At 32.8% G+C, this 21,936-nt stretch overlaps 1 protein-coding gene across 2 annotated transcripts in view; it reads left to right on the forward strand.

Moving 5' to 3' along the window:
• toc (toucan) overlaps window positions 1–21,936 on the forward strand; it is a 117,225-nt gene that overhangs the window by 3,536 nt on the left and 91,753 nt on the right. The window contains exons 2-3 of one of the 2 annotated variants that reach the window (XM_088186362.1): window positions 2,632–5,816; window positions 5,942–6,078. In XM_088186362.1, coding sequence (XP_088042488.1) covers window positions 2,632–5,816; window positions 5,942–6,078 — 3,322 coding nt within the window. Of the gene's footprint in view, window positions 1–2,631; window positions 5,817–5,941; window positions 6,079–10,498; window positions 10,644–21,936 lie in introns of those variants that run through there. The other variant, XM_088186363.1, reaches the window with a different exon arrangement.

A 21,936-nucleotide genomic window follows, 5' to 3' on the forward strand; every position in this document is an offset into this window, starting at 1 on the left:
ACCAAAATTCTCTAACTTCCTGTATAAAATATGAATGTATCTATACATATTCTTCATTTAGTGACCAGCATTTAAGTGAGACTATATTGTTTATGGCCCAATTCAAGCTAAATCGTTTGTAGATGTTCCCTTTTGAGAACGTAAGGTAATCTACTTCTAACATGACATTTATCATAGCTGAATCTTGAACGATTTACTGAAGCATATTCTCACAATGAATCCAAATTATCGTATAACGATAATCATCAGCAAATTTATAAATTTAATATTTTTTATTAGCAAATATATAATAGTAAAATACAGTATAAAACACATACAAAAATGTGTATTTTACATTTATTCTTTTACGTTATATACTTTATAAACATTAATGGTCTTATTATGGATCCTTGCGGTACACCGTCTCAAAATGTAATAATTTATTTTTACTTTTAATAATTTATATTTTTAATAACACTATCTCATACATATATTCTATATTTCAGAAGCTCTCTTGAAATCCATGAACTTCACTGTTTTTCTTTACATATTTGACCAATAACCAATCATTTATTACTATCTGCAATGCAGTCTCCGTAAAAAGTTTCTCCCTGAAGCCCAATTGTGGCTCACATTACAAATTTAGGGAAATAGCAAAATCGGTGATACTTTGTAAGTCAATTGAAATTGTATGTTGTATATTGCAAACTCAAAACCTTGAATGCGTAAATAAACTTTAACGCGCATGCTTATCTTATATATCTAATACTGTTATGCTATACTGCGTTGAGAATATTAAGAGCCAACTCAACAAACGCATGTTTCGAGATAGGTGTGTGAGAATATTAATTTGACGGCCAATCTAACGCATGTGTCTAGTCACCGTTTGTAAAGTGGGAGTATGGGATGTTATGCGTTACGTGTTAAATTTGCCGTTAATATTCATTATATCATTTCTGATGTATCATATTTTGGAATGGCTCGTATTCTTCGGGTCAGAATTTATATTATTTGAATGGAATTTATATTAAATGGTTAAAATTTAAACTGTAATGTTCATCATTTATATTAATTGGTAAGAATTATTTTGATAGATGTTCAGAATCATTTTTTCAGTTGACAATAGTGTTGTTTTTGCTGTAGCGCTGAAGATTGGTACAACTGGTTGATTTGTCATTTGCATATCGGCAGCTCATTATCATTATCATTAGCAGAGTGTTTTAGAGCTAGCTCGCAGCAATGTGAGATGTAAACACAACAAGCTAAGCGTGCTCCTCGCCGCCGCTCTGTCGTTATTCCCGCTTCGTTCGTCGCTCTGTAAACCTTCGCGTCCTACATACAATTAAATAGATTTATAGGGTGGGGTTTTCACTTTTCTGAGCAACACTAGCTCGCTGCCGCTTACTGTATATATTTTATGATATTTCTAAAATAAATAATTTATTGCTTATTTATATTTATAAATATTTTAATATTTTTTAATCGTCCTATATTTTTATTTTGACCGTATGATTTTTTATTCTAACTGTTACCCTCAATAATATTATTTTTTAAGAATTTACTTACGTAATTCCGCATAAGTAAGAAAGAACTCATTCTGCGGTTACAATTTGATACATTAAAATTACACATATAATACATACATTTAGAATAATAAAATAATTACATTTAAAATATTTATTATCAAATTTTAAAAGAACAAATGAGAAAATTAAGAAGCATAGTTACAGAAAAACAAAAATAACAATTATATATTGCTATAGTTTTTATCGATTAAAGTTGCATCAATTCATCTTGGTTGATTTTAGTGAATCGTTTTAAGTGCAAATATTTAAAAAAAATCGTGCTAAACTTCGTAGAAAATGCTTGAGAGATGTGTAAATCACTGGTAGATCAAATTTCATGATTATGTAGCTGTTTTATAATTTTAAATTTAGTATTTATAATCATAACCAGACTGTTAATAAAATTCTGACCGAGAATTGATTTTAATTATGACCCGAAGTTGATTTAAATTCTGACTATTTAATTTGTTGCCTTTTGTAATGGTTTATATTTTTATTATAATAATATTTTTATTTTATACAATATGAGAATATGTCATTGAATTGAATAACTTACTTCTATACATATTTTTGCTTTATAAATGTCATAATATTCAGTCGTCGACTTGACGAATGATATTGAGCGCGCGTTGACGTATTTTAAGAAATGTTTACTAGACGAAAGTTTTGGTCGAAAAAAATAACTATCGGACAACTTTCCATTTCTAGTTTTTCGATAGACTCGTTTTTATGCAATGTAGTCAATTATTGAAGCGTTGCGTATTTAACACTGTCACATTTAGTATCGGTTTTGATGTTATTACTATTGTATTACATGTATCAGTAACAGGCAACCTTTGATTTGATCTGTTCAAAAATCACAATTTAATTTGAAAAAGGTTGCAGATTGCTGATATGAACGTTAAAAAAAGGTTAATTTTGTGTAATTGAATAACGCGTTCGGTCAAAGGAAGTTCTTCATTTGTACGCATTGTCTGGACCTCAAAAACTTCGAAGCAATAATTTCACTTCATAAGCTAGTGCACCGCTATTATTAGAAACGACTTAATAATTGCTTTATCGAATCAATTTTTTTTTATTTTTTTAGGCACCTAGTGAGAGTAAGATTCCGGTCGGCGGAGGTATTCCAATTTTGAGATCTACAAAAGGCGCTGTACGCAGAACCGTCGAGAGTGGAATTCGGGTATTTCCGTCAAAAAAGAAGCTACCTATTATCAAACCAACAAAGAGAACGATCGATAACAATAAGCAAATCGAGGAATATAACATTAACGAGAAAAAAACTCTTTCAGATACAACGTTCGATAAAATACCGGCGATTTATGCGAAAAACGATGGCGACGAAAAAGATTCCACTTTCGTATACTGCGATAAGATCGATCAGGAAAAGACGTTCGATGTTCTTCCGGATCTTGCCAACAAGACGATCGAATCTATCGATGTAGTCAATACGAAAGAAGCGAAGGAGAGGAGTAACGTGGAAGCCTTGATCGAAAACAGGAGTGCTACAAATCAGAATCAATCTTTTACAGTATCCGGGAAAATTATCGAGTTTCGGAAAAAGCTGCAGGATATGAAGAATAAGACTTGTAAGTCAAAACCGGAGCGAGTCGACGATCGGTTTCTAATTTCACAGGACGATCAGTGCGATTCTGGACCATACAGCTTATTAGTTGGGTTGGATGATAACCTTGTTAAATCCGATCGTCACTTAGACGATAATGTAGTCATGGAAAATACTGGACACGATCGACAATGTGCAGTAATCGACTTAACAATTGATATTCCGAATGTGTTTACTACGACGAATCAACCGTCGTCTTTAATCGAAGACGAAACTATGCCGGAATTCACTAGTCTAGTCGTCGAGACGGCTCTAGATTCTAATCAAACTGAACCTCTTAAAAGAAGCAAATCCGCGAACGACGCGCAAATGACGATCGATGCTTTGAAAACGAACGAAAAATTCGATCGAACTCATACGAAAGAGCCACAATTTCCTATTTCGTTAATCGAAGATGAGAGCATGCCAGATTTTTCTAGCATTAATACTAATGCTAATTTAGATTCAATTCAGATCGATACGCAAATGTTGCATGCAGGTCGAGCTGAAAAGAAATCGTCGATAGTTAGCGAAAGGAAGACATGCGAAGAGTTTCGTTCATCTCCTTTGTCTGAAGTTAAATTAGACGATGCTATTACGTCTACTCCTTTCAGAGATGAAGTTAAAGACAATCGCGACACATATGCTTCCATAGATTTCATCGGAAACGAAAGCATGCTGAGCTTGACGGCCGATTCAACTTTAGGTTCTTTACAATTAGACATGCAAAAGCTGTCTTTGAATCGCGATATGAGTCTGAAGAAATCACCCAAATCCGAGCGTGTCGTTACTATTGTACAACACAATAGAGTAGACGTCAAAGACAATAAGCAAATGGAAGTGACGGAATACAAGTTGCCAACGAGTAAAAAGGTACTGAGTATTTCGAAGGATTACGATAACAAAAATTTTGTGTTGCAGCCGTTGACACGCAAACAAAACCCGCAGTGCTTTTCTAACGCAGCTAATAAAACATTAGAAAAGAACGATATAAGAGAAGCTAGGTCCATGTCAAATTTGCTGAGCCCTGTATCGGATAATTCGATCCAAGAAATGAGCAAACAAAACTCGTTCGATGAAAGCTTGGGTATTTTAACGCCCGAGCAGATGGACTCTTTGTCGTTCTTAGAAAACGTTCTTTCGCCTGCGACTGACGATTTTATTGGTTTACAAAATAGCGACAAAACCACGGAAAGAACTAACTCGAGCACGCCTCAGACGCCCACCGAAATCATGAAGTCGTTAACTCCGGACGGCATTCAATCGCTCACCAAATCCGACAGGAACTTGTCGACGGAAGATTTTGACCCACTTCAGCAAAACGACAATTCGGACCAGGCCAAGGTGTCTCAATCGGAAAAGTCGTTAGTTTCCGACAGCCTAGGGAACGTGACCAACGAAATAAACACGCACAACGACACATATGAATTATTTATTCAACGGCCGTTCAAAACGAGCACGGTGGAAAACTTGAATAACGGCAACGAACTTTGTCTTTCAGTGGTCAGTCACACAATCGACGACGAATTGCTACCGTCGGTACACAGCAGCATATTGGACGCTCTCAGCTCCATAGCCGATCCCACGAGATTCGATAATATTACGCATGGGGTTCGTATGGATCAAACACCTTCTCCGGAAGAACTGCCTTTGGACCCTGTCGACATAAAATCGGAGCTGTCAGCTTTGTCGACGGATCCTAAAACTGATCCTTCGAAATCTGTCACGTACAGTATCACGAGCATCACTAGTTTGGATGGATACCAAGGAGATGGAGAGATGTCGAGGCCGGTCAGCAGAGGCGCTGATCAGTCGCCGACGATTGGACATAGAGGAGTGAATAATATACAAAATTGGCAAAATATACCAATAAATAGAAGACCGGATCCTATGACAGATTCGGACTTCTTTACGGAGAGCGACGCAGATGGTCACGACGAACAGGTGCATCGCGGTGATAGAAAAGCTCAGGTGATCGACGGCGCTCTTTACGGCGGTGGTAAAAACTGCAATCCTCCAGTGCTAGTGAGCAGAAACGGAAATTCGAATGACGATTCGTGCATGGAATCAAGTGGGGTGTTTACAGATATGGAAACTCACAGATGCTCCCCTATGCTTTTGAACGTAATCGACGATCTTTCGCCAGAAGCATGCACCACATCCACGAGATCGGATCTGAGTCAAAATAACAATTCTGAGATGTATCATTGCGGATTTAACGATAAAACCCTGACGGGTAGCGATTGTAATTTGGAAACCAGACAAGAAAATCGAAGTATTGGAGAGCAGAAGGCGCTGCAGTTGGATTTGAACCAAAGTAAAAACGAAGGCTTTGTGTCTCCTAATAGATCGAACGAGAAAATCAACAAAGAAGACAAGAATATGGCGATCAAGAAGTATAAGATGCCGCGTCGAGACGTAGCGAGCAAGGTGAAGACGATGTTGATGTTGACTAACAAGACAGATAATCAAGAGAAGCAAACTGTTCCCAAAAAAGAAGGAAGATGGGACGCTGTGATGAACAAGATTTCGGTGAACAAGAGCGAATCTAAGCTGAAAAGCTCACTCAAAGACATCAAGCCTAAAGTTAACTCTTCACAATCTTCAGAGAAAGGCGGGTTTGATGATTCCATTTCGCCGAACAAACCCAAGGCGAAAATCACTAAGAGGTGAGTCTCATTTCTTTATTGGCTCCATTGAGGCGCGATTTTTAATGTCGCAGCCATAGATGGAGTCATTGTTTGTGTAATTTACATTTGTTGACGTTTTAAATGTAAATTCGCTTCCTTCTCAGTCGTCGAGGGAAGAGCAGGATGCCGATTAATATGCCAGTCAGCAGTAGTCGGAGTACTCCTCACAGCTCTCAAAGTGACCTCAGCGTCAGCTGTAGTGCTCCACCCAAGATTACTTCCGCTAAACACACGGCTTCAAGTAAGTATAGAAATCCTTTGATCTAACCGAGAGAACGCTATTTTCTTGTTGAGTCAACATCGTGAAAATTGCTACTATGACCAATGTATAGACTAAAACACAGATGCTTAACAGTAAACATGGCTCCGTGAGGAAATTATATAAGTTCAAGGTTATTGTTGTGGCTGTATGGTAGTAAAAAAGATTAGACACTACATTCGCTATTTTTCTCAAGTGAATTATTATTCTGACTACGAACAATAGCTAATAACTGACCATTAGCATCGTAGCATTTTTAAAAAAAATAATGTATACGCCATTCTTTTCCATATCATTTAATAGACGTATTTACGAATGTAAGTGTTTTGTTTAAATGTGGATGTTTAACGTTTCTCACGTATGTATGTGTAAGGCGAATATTAAATTGCACTATTAAAAAAAGATAATTTATGACACAATATTTATTACGTTAAAACATAGCCTTATTTGGAAAAATCTCAAAACGTATTAAATTTAGCGAAGCCATAAATCTGATCTAATAATGATCATTTTCTTGCAATATAAAATTATATATGACGTAATTGAAAATGTCGCTATAACCTACTTTTTGCCCTAATTTCAGAAAAGTAGGACGTTCATTCTTTAAAAATGGGGCAGTATATGAAGATATCTGTCATTTTTTTGCTTTTATTTAAATCGAGACTAATTATGCAATACTTTAAATCTTCTATAATTATACTGTTGAATCGATACAATAGGATGCACTCAAATGGTAATCTTGAATTAGATTAAATTTTTGATCCATCAAGGTTATTATTTTTAACAATGGGCTATTAAGATTGTATCTTATAGACGTGTATGTGCATCAATATTTAATGTTCGATGCATCGCAATTATAGAATAGTTGAAATTTAATATATTTTTAAACACTTTGTACATAAAGCACATAATTTGTATTTGTACATACATCGGTTGTACTATATGCAACCTGTTGTACGTAGCTTATGTTTCGAATTTATCAAGCCTGTTTTGCATATATTAATTCGCATTTAAGCATCGGAACTGTTTGTTGCATATTAAATGGTTAATTATAGAATTAATATAAGGATAATTTACAAGCAAAGTAATACGTATTATTATACAATTTTTAATTATAATATGTTACTTAACTGCTGTATTTGTATCTAAAGCTGATATTGTATAAATTCTTATAGCTATTTTTCAGGGTCACTGTATTAATGCAGATATTTTAACCCAAAATGACGCAGTTAATACAATAAATGCATTTGTTATGTTTCTGATCCAATAGCGAATTGGGACTCTGCTGTTGATAACAGTCCTGAAAATTAAAAATATTAAGGTATGAGAACCCCAGAGGTGTGATTTTGTAGCCAGTGAGACTCAGTGTGTAATATAATTAAAGTTTTATTACATTATATTTACATATGTTGCGACAGACTATAAATTGCGAGATGTTTTCTCGGAGCGGTGGTGGAGAAGCTGGCGGAGGGATGATGTCAGTGGACGATCCTTAGATTCCTGATTGGTGTGGTAGCGACAGTTTATTCTCCGAGCGGTGGTGGAGAAGCTGGCGGTGGGATGTGTGAGTCCATAATCGTATGTTGTCCGCGGGCGGTGTCCGCCGGAGTCTGCGAGTAGCTGCTCGTGACTCCTCACCTCATCAGAATCGCAATTATGCAGCGATCATCATACCCAATCGCTGCAGTCGCTTCTTAGAACGGCAAAATAGGTGTATATTAGAAAGCGACATTTGCTTGATGGGCATTGTCCAAGATCATATTGCATTGCAACGAGAATCTTGTGGATCCGATGATTTATTTTTTCGGTTTCGCAAAAAATAAATATTCTCTCAATGACAGATAATATTTACAGTAAGAACAAAACTCGTGTTATTTATGTGGTCGTAACGAGGACTGTATGGTCCAAATCCTTTACGTTATTATCATGTTTCCTTGTTGTTCTTACATTTATAAACATTTTCTTAGAAAATAGCATTTAAATATTCGATGCGCGGCCAATAAATTATTATTTTCTTCAGTTTAAATTTAACTAATTTTAATTAATAATGCATGATTTCTAAATGACATTGTTGAAACCTCAACAATAACGTATAACACAAATATATTATAGGAAATAACCAGAAAAGATTGCCTTTCACTGCTTTACGAGTAAATAAAAAATCATTGTATATTTACAACTCTATTCTCACATAAAGATTAATTAGAAACCATGACAGATATTCCATTTATAAATAAAATTAGTATAAAGTAGGTGCTACAAAAATAAGAATATGTTTTATTGTATAATATTGATGAAAATATATATTAAATATCCTTAATTATCATTTAAGCGAGCCTGCATCTGATCAAATAGTCGTTCATTGTGGTTATTAATGTGATACTGGGTTTTACTTTAATGGGCTTTATGTCTGCTTTAGTTGTTTTATTGCGTGGCTTTGATTTATACACATCTTTGCAATATACCAATTAATAAAAGTCAATAGCGGTGAGTTATGGCTACTTTGGGGGCCATACATGATTTGTAACTATTTTTTAATATTGGTATAATTAAAATGGTAGGTCTTGATTCAATATTAAATATTTCTGCATTATATGCAGAATAAATATTTACATGAAAGTTGTATTTAACGTCAATTGACTTACTGAAGAGCTGAAATTTATATCAATTGCTGCTGCAACTGCATTATTCGTGTTTGATCTTTGAACTGTAAGATAAAGTATCAAAGGGGAAGATCTTACCTAATTCTTTCAAGGGTGTTACAAAGCATGCGTATGTATTTTTTCGGTTCTTAGAATGTTTTTCACTTGATGGTTATACAATGTTTAAGAGGTTTTTCACTTGATGGTTATACAATGTTCTTTCACAGAGACAGAAGAAAATGCTTGCAATATCTTAGATTTAATAATTTTATTTAATTAAGAATATTAATCTAATGTCTTATTATGGATTTCCCCTATTTAGGAAATGCGTATAATTTTTACTTTTCAAAAAAATGGTTTGGAAACTAAGCAACTGAAATTGTAAAGCAATTTATTTGAAGGTTATTTTATAAATAATACATATACTAAATTTATTTACTGCAATAAAATATTACATATATTATTTTATTTAATTTGCTATTTATCTTTAGGAAATATAAAATTTTATTATTTAAAAATATTCAAGTCTGTCGAAAATTTTTTTTTGTAACCGTAATTCCTAGAGTCAGAACTAAAACTGATATTATTATACACATAATGTTTTCCGAGTGCTAATCGGAAATCCTTGGCACTTTTTTAACTACCTGCTGTGAATTTAGCAAATTAAAACTACTATTTGTATTTAAAATTGCAGCGGTTGTAATTGTCATCTGCATATAACAAAAACTTTGAATGATGCATTGCTTTTTCTATATCATTAATGAGCAATAGACACAGTAATGGACTCAAATTCGATCGTTGAGGTATCCCGGTAGAGGTCTTATATCATTCTGAAAAAGAGTTTTTGTTCTTGACGAACTGATATCTATTGGTCAAGTAATTTGAGAATAAGTTTATAAGACCTTTAGAAAACCCGAAATTTGATCATTTTTTCACAAGTAAAGCATGATTAACTTTATCGAATGCTTTTTGAAAATCTGTGTATATGACGTCCACTTGTTCACCAGAGTCCAATGATCTTGAAACAAAGTTAGACAAAACCATAATATTAGTGACAGAAACCATATTGCTGCTCGAGAATTTATGATTTTATTAGCTGTTATTATATAATTACGTATTATAATTAGTGATCCAGGTGATCTTTAATTACATTTTTTTTGCAACGTAATGCTATATATGAATGAATCACACAGTGCACAGCGAATAAATTTGTCATCAATATTTTTTTAGAATTTTTTTTATTGACAACTCTTCTTACTTAGCTTTAGCCCATCACCGCAGAATAACATGGCGGTAGCGCCCACTTTAAGAATCTATGATCTAGTGGCAATTGTAATTCATTTCATACAAAATTATTTTTTCGGAGTCTTCGTGTACTTAACAAGCCTTTACACAATTTGTATTTAATCCATCGGAACATTGCCATTTGTATCCCTTTATCTATATATTTTTTGTAGCAACTCCTTTCATGTTAATAAATTAGATCTGGTGAATTTGATTAGGTACTTCAGTACGCGTCATCATATTTTTCTCAACTGGAGTTTGATCTCGATTATATCAATCCAATCACTCGTTCATCACAATAGCTCGGACGTCTATCATATTCCGCAATAACTCTTGGGGTCCAGCGACACACCAGACGAGATGCTGCGTCCCTCTCCGGTATCAAAATAGATGCCGTCGGTCGCAGTCTGCGGCCCGCGTGCCCCCGCTCCGCACAACTGAAGCCCCGTTACTCGCGCTGCGGCACTCTTATTTTTGCAGTCCCTCACCTGAACCCCGTCGCGTCGGTCCTCACACTCTCCTTCAGTATAGACCAGTGATAACAGTGATAACAGTGACAAGTTCAACCGCTGCGCTCCGACTCCAAAACTTTCACAGAGACACAAAAAAAGAAACCTTTCGGTAACCTTTTAAGCGATTAAGGTTTTGCGTTATTCGAATGTCAATTTAACTAGACTCGCGAGGATTGCATTCCAGTCTCTTTTGCGATCTGCTCGACGATTTTGTTTTGTTCCCAAATTGTTCGAGGGTCAATCATTATGGTTTATTGATTTTATGTTGCTTAGGCGTGTTTCTCATTCCCGTAAACACTATCACCTCCGGGTATTTTCGTGTGCTGTTGGAATATGTACGTTGACCCCGCCATTTCTTGTGCTTGTAGAGAGCCATGCTGCTGGCTAGAGATACGAAGTAGTTTTCTTCTCAACTTTACCGCTAATTATTATTAGAGAGATGTAACCTGTCGGTTGGGTTCGATCATCTCGCCGCATTCCGGCGCCATTTGATTACCGGTGACCGATATATTGGTTAATTCGGTAAGTGTGTTGAGAGTTAAGTCTATGGATTGTGCGTAAACTCGTTTTTTCGAGGATTTTCGCAAATATGTAGTTTTGTAGGTTCTTTCACGACACTCAGATCGTGCTGATCATGCATAAATTATTCAGCAGGTATTTTCTATATATAGTCTTAGGTTGCACGTTTAGAAACTGCTCGGTGACATGTACATATGTATATATGCAACGCGAAAATGCGCTTTCAAGCATTTAAAAAATTGCGTGCTGACATTGGATGTTTTTATATACATGAAAATATTTCAACTGCATGAAAAGTATTTTCAAACAATCAGTAGATATAAACATGCTAAAAAACTGTCAATTGTCATGATTTTATTCTATTGAATTTGACACATAATTCCGTACTAGTCATCAGTTATTGTAAAGTAGGGTTAGTATGTTAAATTTAAGTAAATACACATACACTCACAATAACTTTAAAAACTTGACATAAATACATATATGTATATAGAATATATTTTAGTAACGCTAATAATTGTTAACCTTATAATTAGTTTCTCTCTTAGGTAATTATTGTCAATATTGCTTTGACACAAATGCAAATCATCAATATTGTGCAATTATATGCTTCTCACACGATTCTCTATGCAAATAGCTACATACGTATACAATAATATAATAGAATCATTTCGAGGCGGTCTTAACGAGCCGTTGTTATCAATTCCGTTACGCCCACAAACGATCAAGATTGTTATCATCCGAAACGAATGCGTTACGCCGAATTATCCAATCAAATTCATATCATACACAAGCTGAGTGTATTATGAGATTTTTTTATAGATTTTGATCCTTTGTGAGATCGAACATAGAATTTAAACGGTTGAGTCGGTAGCTGAAATTGAACTTCCGATTGGTATGAAATTGGTTGCGTGGTTTGCTACATTGAAATTTATAGCACGCGTTCACTGTTCTCGATTGAATACAATAGTCTAATGGTGTATAATGTCCAAGTAAAACTACGGCAAAATGTTTTCTTTCAAATCTCTTAATTTTCACCCCTTAAGTTCATTTTTTTATTAAATAAAATTTTATTATGTATTTATTTTACTGTTGATCGCGATCACGCATTTACTGTAACGCTCGTCATTGTCGCATAAATACAAATTTTCAACCGAAATAAGAATACATATAATATGATACTCTTCATCCTCGTCAGATTTTTTTAATATAAATCTACGTCAAACTTTAATGTGCCTGTTTTGAGGACATTCCTCCATTGTGCCACCTTTGATTCGATGCCAAAACGAATAATTCAACCATTCAGTTCCATACGCATTAATTATCCCATATTCACGTTAAATTTTAGACACCAAAGAATGTCTAAATCTAAAATCGCCGCGGGCCTACACGAAAATAACGGTTTGCTAAGCATCTGCATATAAAAGCGAGCTTTTGATCTCGACCCTTTACTTCTTTTTAATATTGTTTCTGATGCCTTTTCCTCTTCTTCGCACGCTGTATATTTGCGTGAACCGCGTGTAACCCATTGTCTGCACATTTCCCGTGTGATCTTGAGTGCGAAACGTCCAAGTTTGCCACAATTGTGTGACCCCTACGCGTTCTGTGATACGTGAGCATATTTCGGTGCTTGCATGATCTATGATGGAATAGTTCATCATTGCATCTTATGTTAAGCTGTTTTAATACATACTGTAATTGGTTAATATTATACAATTTCCTAAGTGTGAAATAAGTTGATTAATCAGTAAAAATTCTCACATATCCTATCAACAATAATTGTAGAAAGCAATGGGGGTCAATTCATTTAACAGGGCCAAAAACTAGACAGCACTTTGATAACACCGATGGTGGCGTAGAAATACACATTTTTTGGTGGACTTTGACTGGAAGACGATGACCGGCGACGCCTCGTACGCTGATCTCTCGTATCATTTTTCAATTGTAAATATATTCAATTAACATATTTTTCATTCTGGATAATATACCTATTTTTATATTATTTTTTTAATATGTAATTACAATGTTCCCTAAAATTTAATTAAGTATCTACAATTATTCCTAACTATTTCTATAATAGAGTTATCAATAATTATTTTTATATTATTATCTAATATATTTTTATAATTAATAATCATACATTTAGTTTGCATACATTGCCACTGGTTACAACCATCTGCCAAAAAATACATCATTTTTAAATCATATTACAAGTCCACAGTCACCATTGATTAAAGAATGCTTTCATTGAAATAATTTTGAGTAACAAAACCTCTTACGCATTAAGAGCGATATATATATATATTTTTCTTGCCGATCGGTGCAGACCGTACGTGACAATAAGCAGAGTGTTATTATCACATAATATAGGACAGCACTCAAAGATCTCTAACAACAAGTTACCAATTGTCAGATATCACACTTGTTTTAAAATATTTAACGGCCATTTCAAACATGTTTATGTTTAATGTATGTTTAAATTCCAACGTAATATAATCTAAAAATATAATAAAACACGCCTAAATTGTTGTAATTGATCGTGGCAGTAAAAAGTGGGCGAGCACTAAACTTCCCTCAGGCTGTTTATGTGTATAAAACTGGACAAATCTCCAATTTTGACTCACTGAGCTCAGATAATATGGCTCAAATTGTTGCACAATAGCAATTATAAATTAAATACTATGTTTTGTATACATAATAAATATGCCAGTACTGTATGATATAGTCTCAAAGTCGTATCGAAGAGTTGCACATTTGAAGATTAGGGTGGCTGCTAGTTTTGAGCAGAATGGTCGTTTCGGTAAATTCGGTGTAGCTCCGCTTAGTGTGAATTCTATACTTCTGTGGGAAGAATTGAGCAAAGTCCCAACGGAAGTGTTCTGGCTTTTATATACCATTGAAAAACGGAGGGAAGTTTAATGTGCCTTTCCTCTTTGGCGTATGGTAGAATCAAAATTGGTACATTTAACTACGTGCTTATCATTTTAATGTGAATTTTGGAATGTGTGTTAAGTACCTTCATGGCTTGACGAGAACACGTTTTCAGTAAAAATGTGTTACGACCATTTTAACAATTAATTTCGATGCGATACGGGCTGTTAAACATAGCTAATACGCTATATAGTTGAGTAAAAGTATTATATAATATTTCTGTAATTAGAGTTTTTGCTAGCAAATATGGTTATTTAACATTATATGATTGACTATAAGCTATTAAAAAAGTTATTAAATCTTTGTGTCATGAAAAATGAAATAATATGACACACTTAAAATATGATAAAACGACTGTCTACTACTAACTATACTATTCGACTCAAAACACTACAACAATTTTTTAGAAATTTTCAGTTAAAACACGTTAATTATAATTTAATTGAAAATATTTTGTCAAATTAAAAGATAAGAAGTTGTACTTACAAATCTTATAAATATAAGATTAGAGTCTAAAAAGCATTCAAACACATTGTTTGAGACATTCCGGAAGCTTTTATCTATTAAATTGTAGTGCGTCTGTGATTTTCCCACGCGTGTCCTTTGGAGTTATCTATCTTGCGTGTGATCAGTGGCGTTAAGAGGGGAACCCAGTGATTGAGCCTCCGCCCCCGCTTTTGGGCCCCCATTTGCACCTGGCGTAATGGAGGTCGCATTACGAATTCTTTTATGAAACATAGTTTCAGTACAACATTACTCTCCGAGGTGTTTAGACGCGTTGTGCTTAGTGATCTGAGCTTTTGTGATATAATTGTATAATATATGAACTTAGTTTTTATTTATGTATTATAATTTATCTGTAAGTAATAGTATTTGGGTTTATTATGTGTATATGTATAATATATTCGCAGTAACAATTTATTTACCATATTTTTAAGAGTGCATACATATTTTTTTGTGTACGTAGATCACAGGATAATTTACTCCATTGCGTTGAATACAATTCATTCAGCGACACATCGTATTTTTGAGACTTTAATAGAGACTCAAAGATGTCCATGGAAAGTCCGTCGCAGAACTTACACTGTTTCGGAATTTCCTATTTCACTCGCATATTTATTAGAGTCAAAGATATGTATAATATTTCATTAAAAAAACAGATTCTGTTTCTCTTTGGTTCTAGTACGGTAGTACTCTGAAACTAACTGCGAAGCAATACACATGTACTTTAATAATGTAATAAGATAAGTCTGACAATATTTTCATGTAGTTAAATTCAATACATTTTTTATTATGTAGATTGTAGGACAAACACTAGTGCTAAAGGATAACATATTCGAATCGTTACTCACGCATGACCCCCCTTTAACCTTTTCTTACTGCACTTCCTGTACGAACTACATATGTATAATACATACAAGCTAGCCGCTTTTATCCCTAAATTATATAATGGTGCATCGATGTCGTAACACAAATACTTTTCCTGCCTAAGATGCTGCATCGCCATCGGTTGAGTTTGTGCTCCAGTTCAATATCGTGCTACCGCATTAATGAACTAGGGGTACTCCCTTCCTTGAGCACATAAAATACTAGTCTGTATGGATCTGTTTTTGTTCCACTACCATCCGTCGATACCCACGCGATACTCGACGCATGAATGGTATCCCCGTAGATGGCTTGTATCAATATATGGATACCGACAATAAACCAGTTACGAGAGATACGAGCACGCGCCGTTTGTAGTATGTTGTGATTTGGTTTGGTAGTTTTTGACGTTCAATGCCACGTGAAAATTATGCTAAAGTTGTTTTGTGCGTGAGTCAACTCAGAGGGAGAAAATAAAGCAAGGTCAAAGGGTGGTTATGCACCAGGGAGTCAAACATATAGGGCTAACGAAAAATATTGATCTCTTTCGCAGTCAAGGAAAGATAGGAATAACAACCGTTTAATTTGCATATTTAGGGTTAGAGATAGAATATAAATTTACAATCTAGTATTTCAAGAAGCAAAGTAAACATCAATATAACCATATGGAGTGTTATTTTATATTTAAATTTAGATGATTAATTTTAACAGAATATCATTAGTCAACAATCACTTGTGATGATTGTTGACTAATGATATTCTGTATTCTTCTACCACTTATCTTGTACATTACATATAGTACATTAAGCTGCGGATGTTACAGATGTTTTGTTTCTTTTAGTTAAAGTCGTTCTTATAGATAGTTAACTGTGTGGTTTACTAGTAATAATATGTTATTTTAGATTTATCTGGTTCTTTTATGTATTGTTTGTTTGTTTCACAGATAAAATTTTCATTAGTTCATCTGCGAAAAAAAAAGTTTTCCATGACTATTAAACATATTCAGCATTATAAATATTTAGGCAATTATTATCCAAAGCCATCGAAATGATTTTTATAGATTAGTCATATTTTCCTCAAACTTATGATGAAACGCTAAGATTTTATTCGAATAATTTTGTGTTATATCATATTATCGTATTGGTTGATCTCAATTAATATCAATAAAGTAAATCAAAATTTAAAATAACTCATTACTAAAGAATCAAAAGAAATTTCAAAGAGGACCAATGTGCAAATAAGGTAAACCCATTCTAAATAGATCTGAACTATATTCATATTTATTATATTAAATGATATAGAATATAAGACAACTCTGATTATCTGTCTTCTTAAATTGCGATAAAGATATTAAATATTTTTGTGGCACAATACTGTATTTTACTGCAAAAATATTCAATATTCTCATCTCAAGTTAGAAAGACAGATAATGAGATTTAACTTATATATAATTACAGATAATAAATGTAAATATCGTTCAACTCTTAAATGGTTTTACCATAGGCTAAATAAAGGGAATTTGCATATTGATTTTCTTTGAAATTTGTTTTAATCCCTTAGTAATGAGATATTTTAAGTTTGGGTTTGGTTTATTGCTATGTATGCCTGAAACAATTTTAGAATGGAAACATCTTTAGTATTATTATATGTATGATATATAAATCCTTTTTCATATTATCCAAATTATTCTCAAACTCCTAATAATATTTGTCATTCTTTTCTAAACATAGTGTAAAAAATGCCATAATTATCGATTGTTTACGAAAACGAATCAAGGATAGTGAATTCTCATAACCTTTTAGATAGATTGAAAGATATGTATATACACAAGCAAAATATTGACTGATAAATGACTCATCACCCACTTTTCAACGACAAAACTTTTCATCGCCCTTCTTTTGTAAACTCTATTTCTATTTAATTTAATAATAAATTGTGAACGTAGCAATTTTACAAAAATATTCATGTAGCTAATTTGTTAAAAAAATAATATTTTTTTTGCTATTTAAATACATATATTTAAAAAAATAATATATGTATATATTTGCTATTTATGTTAAATATTTGCTACCTATATTAAATATTTGTTACTTATTTACTTTCAAAATATTCTAAAACGCATTATATTTTATGCAAAATATTAAAACGCATTATATGTATTGACACATTATTTTTTGGACAAAATTTTTTTGCCCACTTTCTCCGTTGCCCTTCATGGCTCCTCCATCGCCCACAATATTCGCCCGGAGCCAGCGCGATTCGTTCGCTCACTGGTGGGCGATATTGCCCACTTTGAGAACCTATGATCTAAATCATAATAAACTATGAATGTCACTTGATAAAATAAAGCTGATGTAACATTAAACACTATTTTTCTATACATACATTATAATATGTATACTATAAATAGGCCGAAAATTACATGTTTTTTATGTAAAACATTTATTTTTAGTGGCAACAAATTAAACGATCTTCGGCGTCAACCGAAAAAAATGATTCTGACCATCTGTCAAAATAATTCTTACCACTTTGACCAGTTCAATTTAAATCATAACTATTTAATATAAATTCTGACCGATTTATATGAATTATGACCATCCAATATTTATTCTGGCCACTTATATTCTGACCTTTTAATATGAATTCTGACCCAAAAAATATGCATATGCACGTAAATAATCTCTGAATACACAAAAGAGTTCATATTGTTATGAGATTTACAAATCATATTGTAATGGTTAAATAATTTATTTTGAATAATATGCGCTAAGTAATTCACTTTTAATTATTTTTATAAGTAAATTCACTAATCTCACATTGTTATAATTGCGTTTTGCACCATTAAAGGTTTTTTATTACATGGCAATATCCGGCGACTAGCATGTGACAAGTGCAGGTGTATTAGACTTTAAAAAAAAAAATTCTGAAATTTTTGAGATTAAGTTTACTAATCCAAAGATTTATATGTATCGTAAATCGTTCAGGATCCTGGAATTTAACACTATAATATCGATGGTTAATCTCCCTTTTAAGTGAAAATTACTTATTAATGACACTTTGTTCTCAACATTCTGATATAATACATATTTTATGCAAGTTCTATATTATATTTGACAATTTAAGTCTTCGAAAGTAACATTGATAAGTATAAATGGAGAAAAGAGCAGATAGTCAATTATGAAAATTACAACATTACTTTTTTTATAAAAAAAAATGGGAAATGGCGCTTATGAATCATTGATGTATTTGCCTATGTCGGTTCGAGAATGCTCGAGTGTCTATATTATTATATATAAAAAATATATATGCATATTTTAAATATATAATTTTATTAAATTTGTTGTTAAAAAATCAGTAAATGGCAACCTTACCATGAATTTACAAATACAAAAGCAATATTTAAAACACTAGTCAATCCTAACGCCAGTGTATTTGCAATTCAAAGTGTTTGAAGCAACATTGAATAATTAATAAGCGTGTATTGTTTGTAATATTTCCATGTATTTTGCACGTACGTTTTTTATTGTTATCGCAAAAAATAACACAAATCTAACAAGCAGTACAAATAAATTTGAATGCGTTTTCGATGCTAATAACTATCATATATAATATTATTACATATTGTAAAAAATATTTAATAGCCTCGGAGGCGTAGCGAATTTATGTGCAGTCGATTAATATCCGTGACAGTGAATACCTGTCAAATGTTATGTTTTTAATAATAGCTTTTGTCCATGATGATATTGGCGTAGTATTAGTGATTTTTCACACCTGACCACCGATACGAGAGTAAAGCAAATTCGGCAGTGTAAAGTTTGACTGTGTTACGCAACGTGAATCTTTTTTATCTTCTTTGTCCACCAGAGCGTAAAAATCTGTGAGGAAATTGAGAATGCAGAGGTCGACAACTTGGCTTTTTTCGCGTACGCTGGAAATTCTACAGATGTGTAGATTAGCTCGAATATGGGAATTTGGGTCATTCGACCAGTTTCAAAGCATTCGCTGCAGGCTATTTAGAACGCATTGGATAATAATCTATGTATTGCGTTTGTAATAAATTGTGGACTCGGCACAGAATTGTCATCCTAGTTGAATATGTAGAAAATTGAAATACCTTATTAGGCATTCAAATATACTATATACATCCGCAGAATTTATTGTAGGAATAAAATATTATTTAGCAACAGTATAACCAAGAACTAGAAAATATTAATTGTCAGTTTTGTGCCTATTCTTATAGCAATAGTAAATTCAATATTAAAAGGTCATATATATTTATTTAAGTATATTCAAAGAAAATCAAAAAGTCTTAAGAAAATGTTTTGAGTTTAAAGTTTAATTTTATCAGAAATCAGACCATTATATTTCTAAAGATTATACAAAAAATATGTGAAACAAATCACAAAAAATGTTTAAGCAAAGTTTTTTTTTTCTTATGGTTATTTCTCACCTCTGATATATTCAATTAATTAACCTATATATTTCAGTTAAAATGTCTTAAATGATGATATTTTTAGTATATTTTAAAATTCAGATATGTGACTGTTCTGACCAATTTGAGAAGTTTGATTTGTTAGTTTTGTGATTTGCTATATAATTATTTTTATTTGTGTAACTAAATATGATTTATTTGTTCTTCTTATTCTATTAAAAGTCCTAGATCTGATTTTTTACACAAAATATGCATTAAAAAGGTAGTTGCTAAAATTAACAAAACTATTAGAAATAGCAATAATTGCGTATTAAAATATATTTAGTAAATCATAAACATTGAATATAATATTATATAATAATTTTTTACATTCTTTGAGAAAAATGTCTTGCATTTAAAAGTACAAGTTTTTTATATAAATTATTTTTAAATCAAACTTTAAAGTTTTCTAAACCTGGTAATAATTTATAAGTTAAATTTACATATTGAAACCAATTATGATGGGCGAGATTGCTATTTTTTGAGCGGTGGTGGAAAAGCTGGCCGAAGGATGATGTTAGTGGAAGATCCTCAGAGGCCTTGTAGGTGAGTGGAGGTTGGTCCCTCTGCTGCAGTCATGTCTGATAGATGGCCGTTTTTGACCTATGGTCTTCGCCTCGGGCCGTATTTCCTGTCGGGCTCTGTCTCTGTCCTCTCCTCATTGGAGACCAGTCTTAAGTATTAAGAATTGCAAAGCTCGCTGACGAATCACAACCATGCAGCGATCATCCAGCCAAATGTTGCACTTACCCCTCTAGAAAGTGACATTTGTTTGATGGAAATCTTTCCGAGGTCGAATTGTGTAACGGGAATATTGTGACCTTTTTTCTTTCGGTGATATGTTTCCCGTGCAAAATATTCTTAATGCGTCGGAGAAGAATTGCGTGTTATTTATGTGAATCCTTTTTTTAGACGTAACGAGGGCCTTTGTGTGGTCACATCCTTTACATTCTATCGTCTAATTCATCTATATTATTAAGAATGATCACCCTTTGTCGCGGTCATTAACGATAGATTCTAAAATAAGACCCCACAAAACGTTTCGAAGTTTGACGTAAAATTTGTGAAATAACGATATATAGATATGTTTAGTACTGCGTTACGCGGTCTCCAATTCTTCTCTGATGTCAGGTTGAATTCTCGGGACTCAGATTATTGCGTAGCATAGGATTTCTGTGAACTTCTTTTTCATTAAAATGTAAGCAACGAATTTTCAAAATAAAGCTACTTTTATTTATCTTGAATAAGTACATTAAACTGTGGTGTAGTATTTGACAAGACTTTGTCATGTTGCACATTTTAGCAATTTTAAGATTTTCTTTTCATTGTTAAAAACTCAATTTGCGTTGATGTGTTGCTGCAAATATAATTAAAACATTTTTTGAGTTAGATTCTAGTAAACTTTTGATCTAAGATCAATGATTTCATCATTGGTTAGGTCACTATCTTACAGTTTATACCAAATTAATAGGATTGTGGATCTATGTTTTAGCTTTTATTTTATCAAGATAGAAATAACATTTTAATAAGTTATGTAATGTGTTTTAACAGTATCTCTGTTGGAAAATTGAGAATTTTGTGTTTTCACTCTTTCTTTCAGATTTATGGATTAGGTAAAAGAAGCTTGTAATATGAGTGATTAATTAACTATCTTAAATTGAAAGATTTATCTCATCTAACGGTGAAATATATATTTAAGATAAAATCTTTTTTTAAATGTTTTTCTTTCTTTGCATCATGTACTAATTTTTCGGTTTTGTATATAGTATTTTAATACTGTTTATGTTTATCTGTCGACAAAAACAAAAAAAGTTAGTATTTAGAAAATCGGAGGGACACTGAATCAATTAGTATTATAAGCTTTTAGCAAGTCCTTGCCAGTAACGATTGCGGAAGGTTCAGAATTGTGCATCATTCGGCCTGAAAGTTTCTAATTTGCATTCTAGCTCTCTAAAGAAAATATAAGTGTCCTCACCTCGTATTTAAATTATTATAAAATACTTTTGTATTTTAGGAGTTTGCTTTCATAAGAAATATTTCAACAAAAAAAATAATCGCTTTATATTGAATAATTTTATATTTGATTTTTTGATCTTTTGATCTTTGTATGCAAATA

The sequence above is a fragment of the Plectrocnemia conspersa genome, unplaced genomic scaffold (genome assembly GCF_051122295.1).
Source record: "Plectrocnemia conspersa isolate PC_06_02 unplaced genomic scaffold, ASM5112229v1 ptg000005l, whole genome shotgun sequence".
NCBI lineage: Eukaryota > Metazoa > Arthropoda > Insecta > Trichoptera > Polycentropodidae > Plectrocnemia > Plectrocnemia conspersa.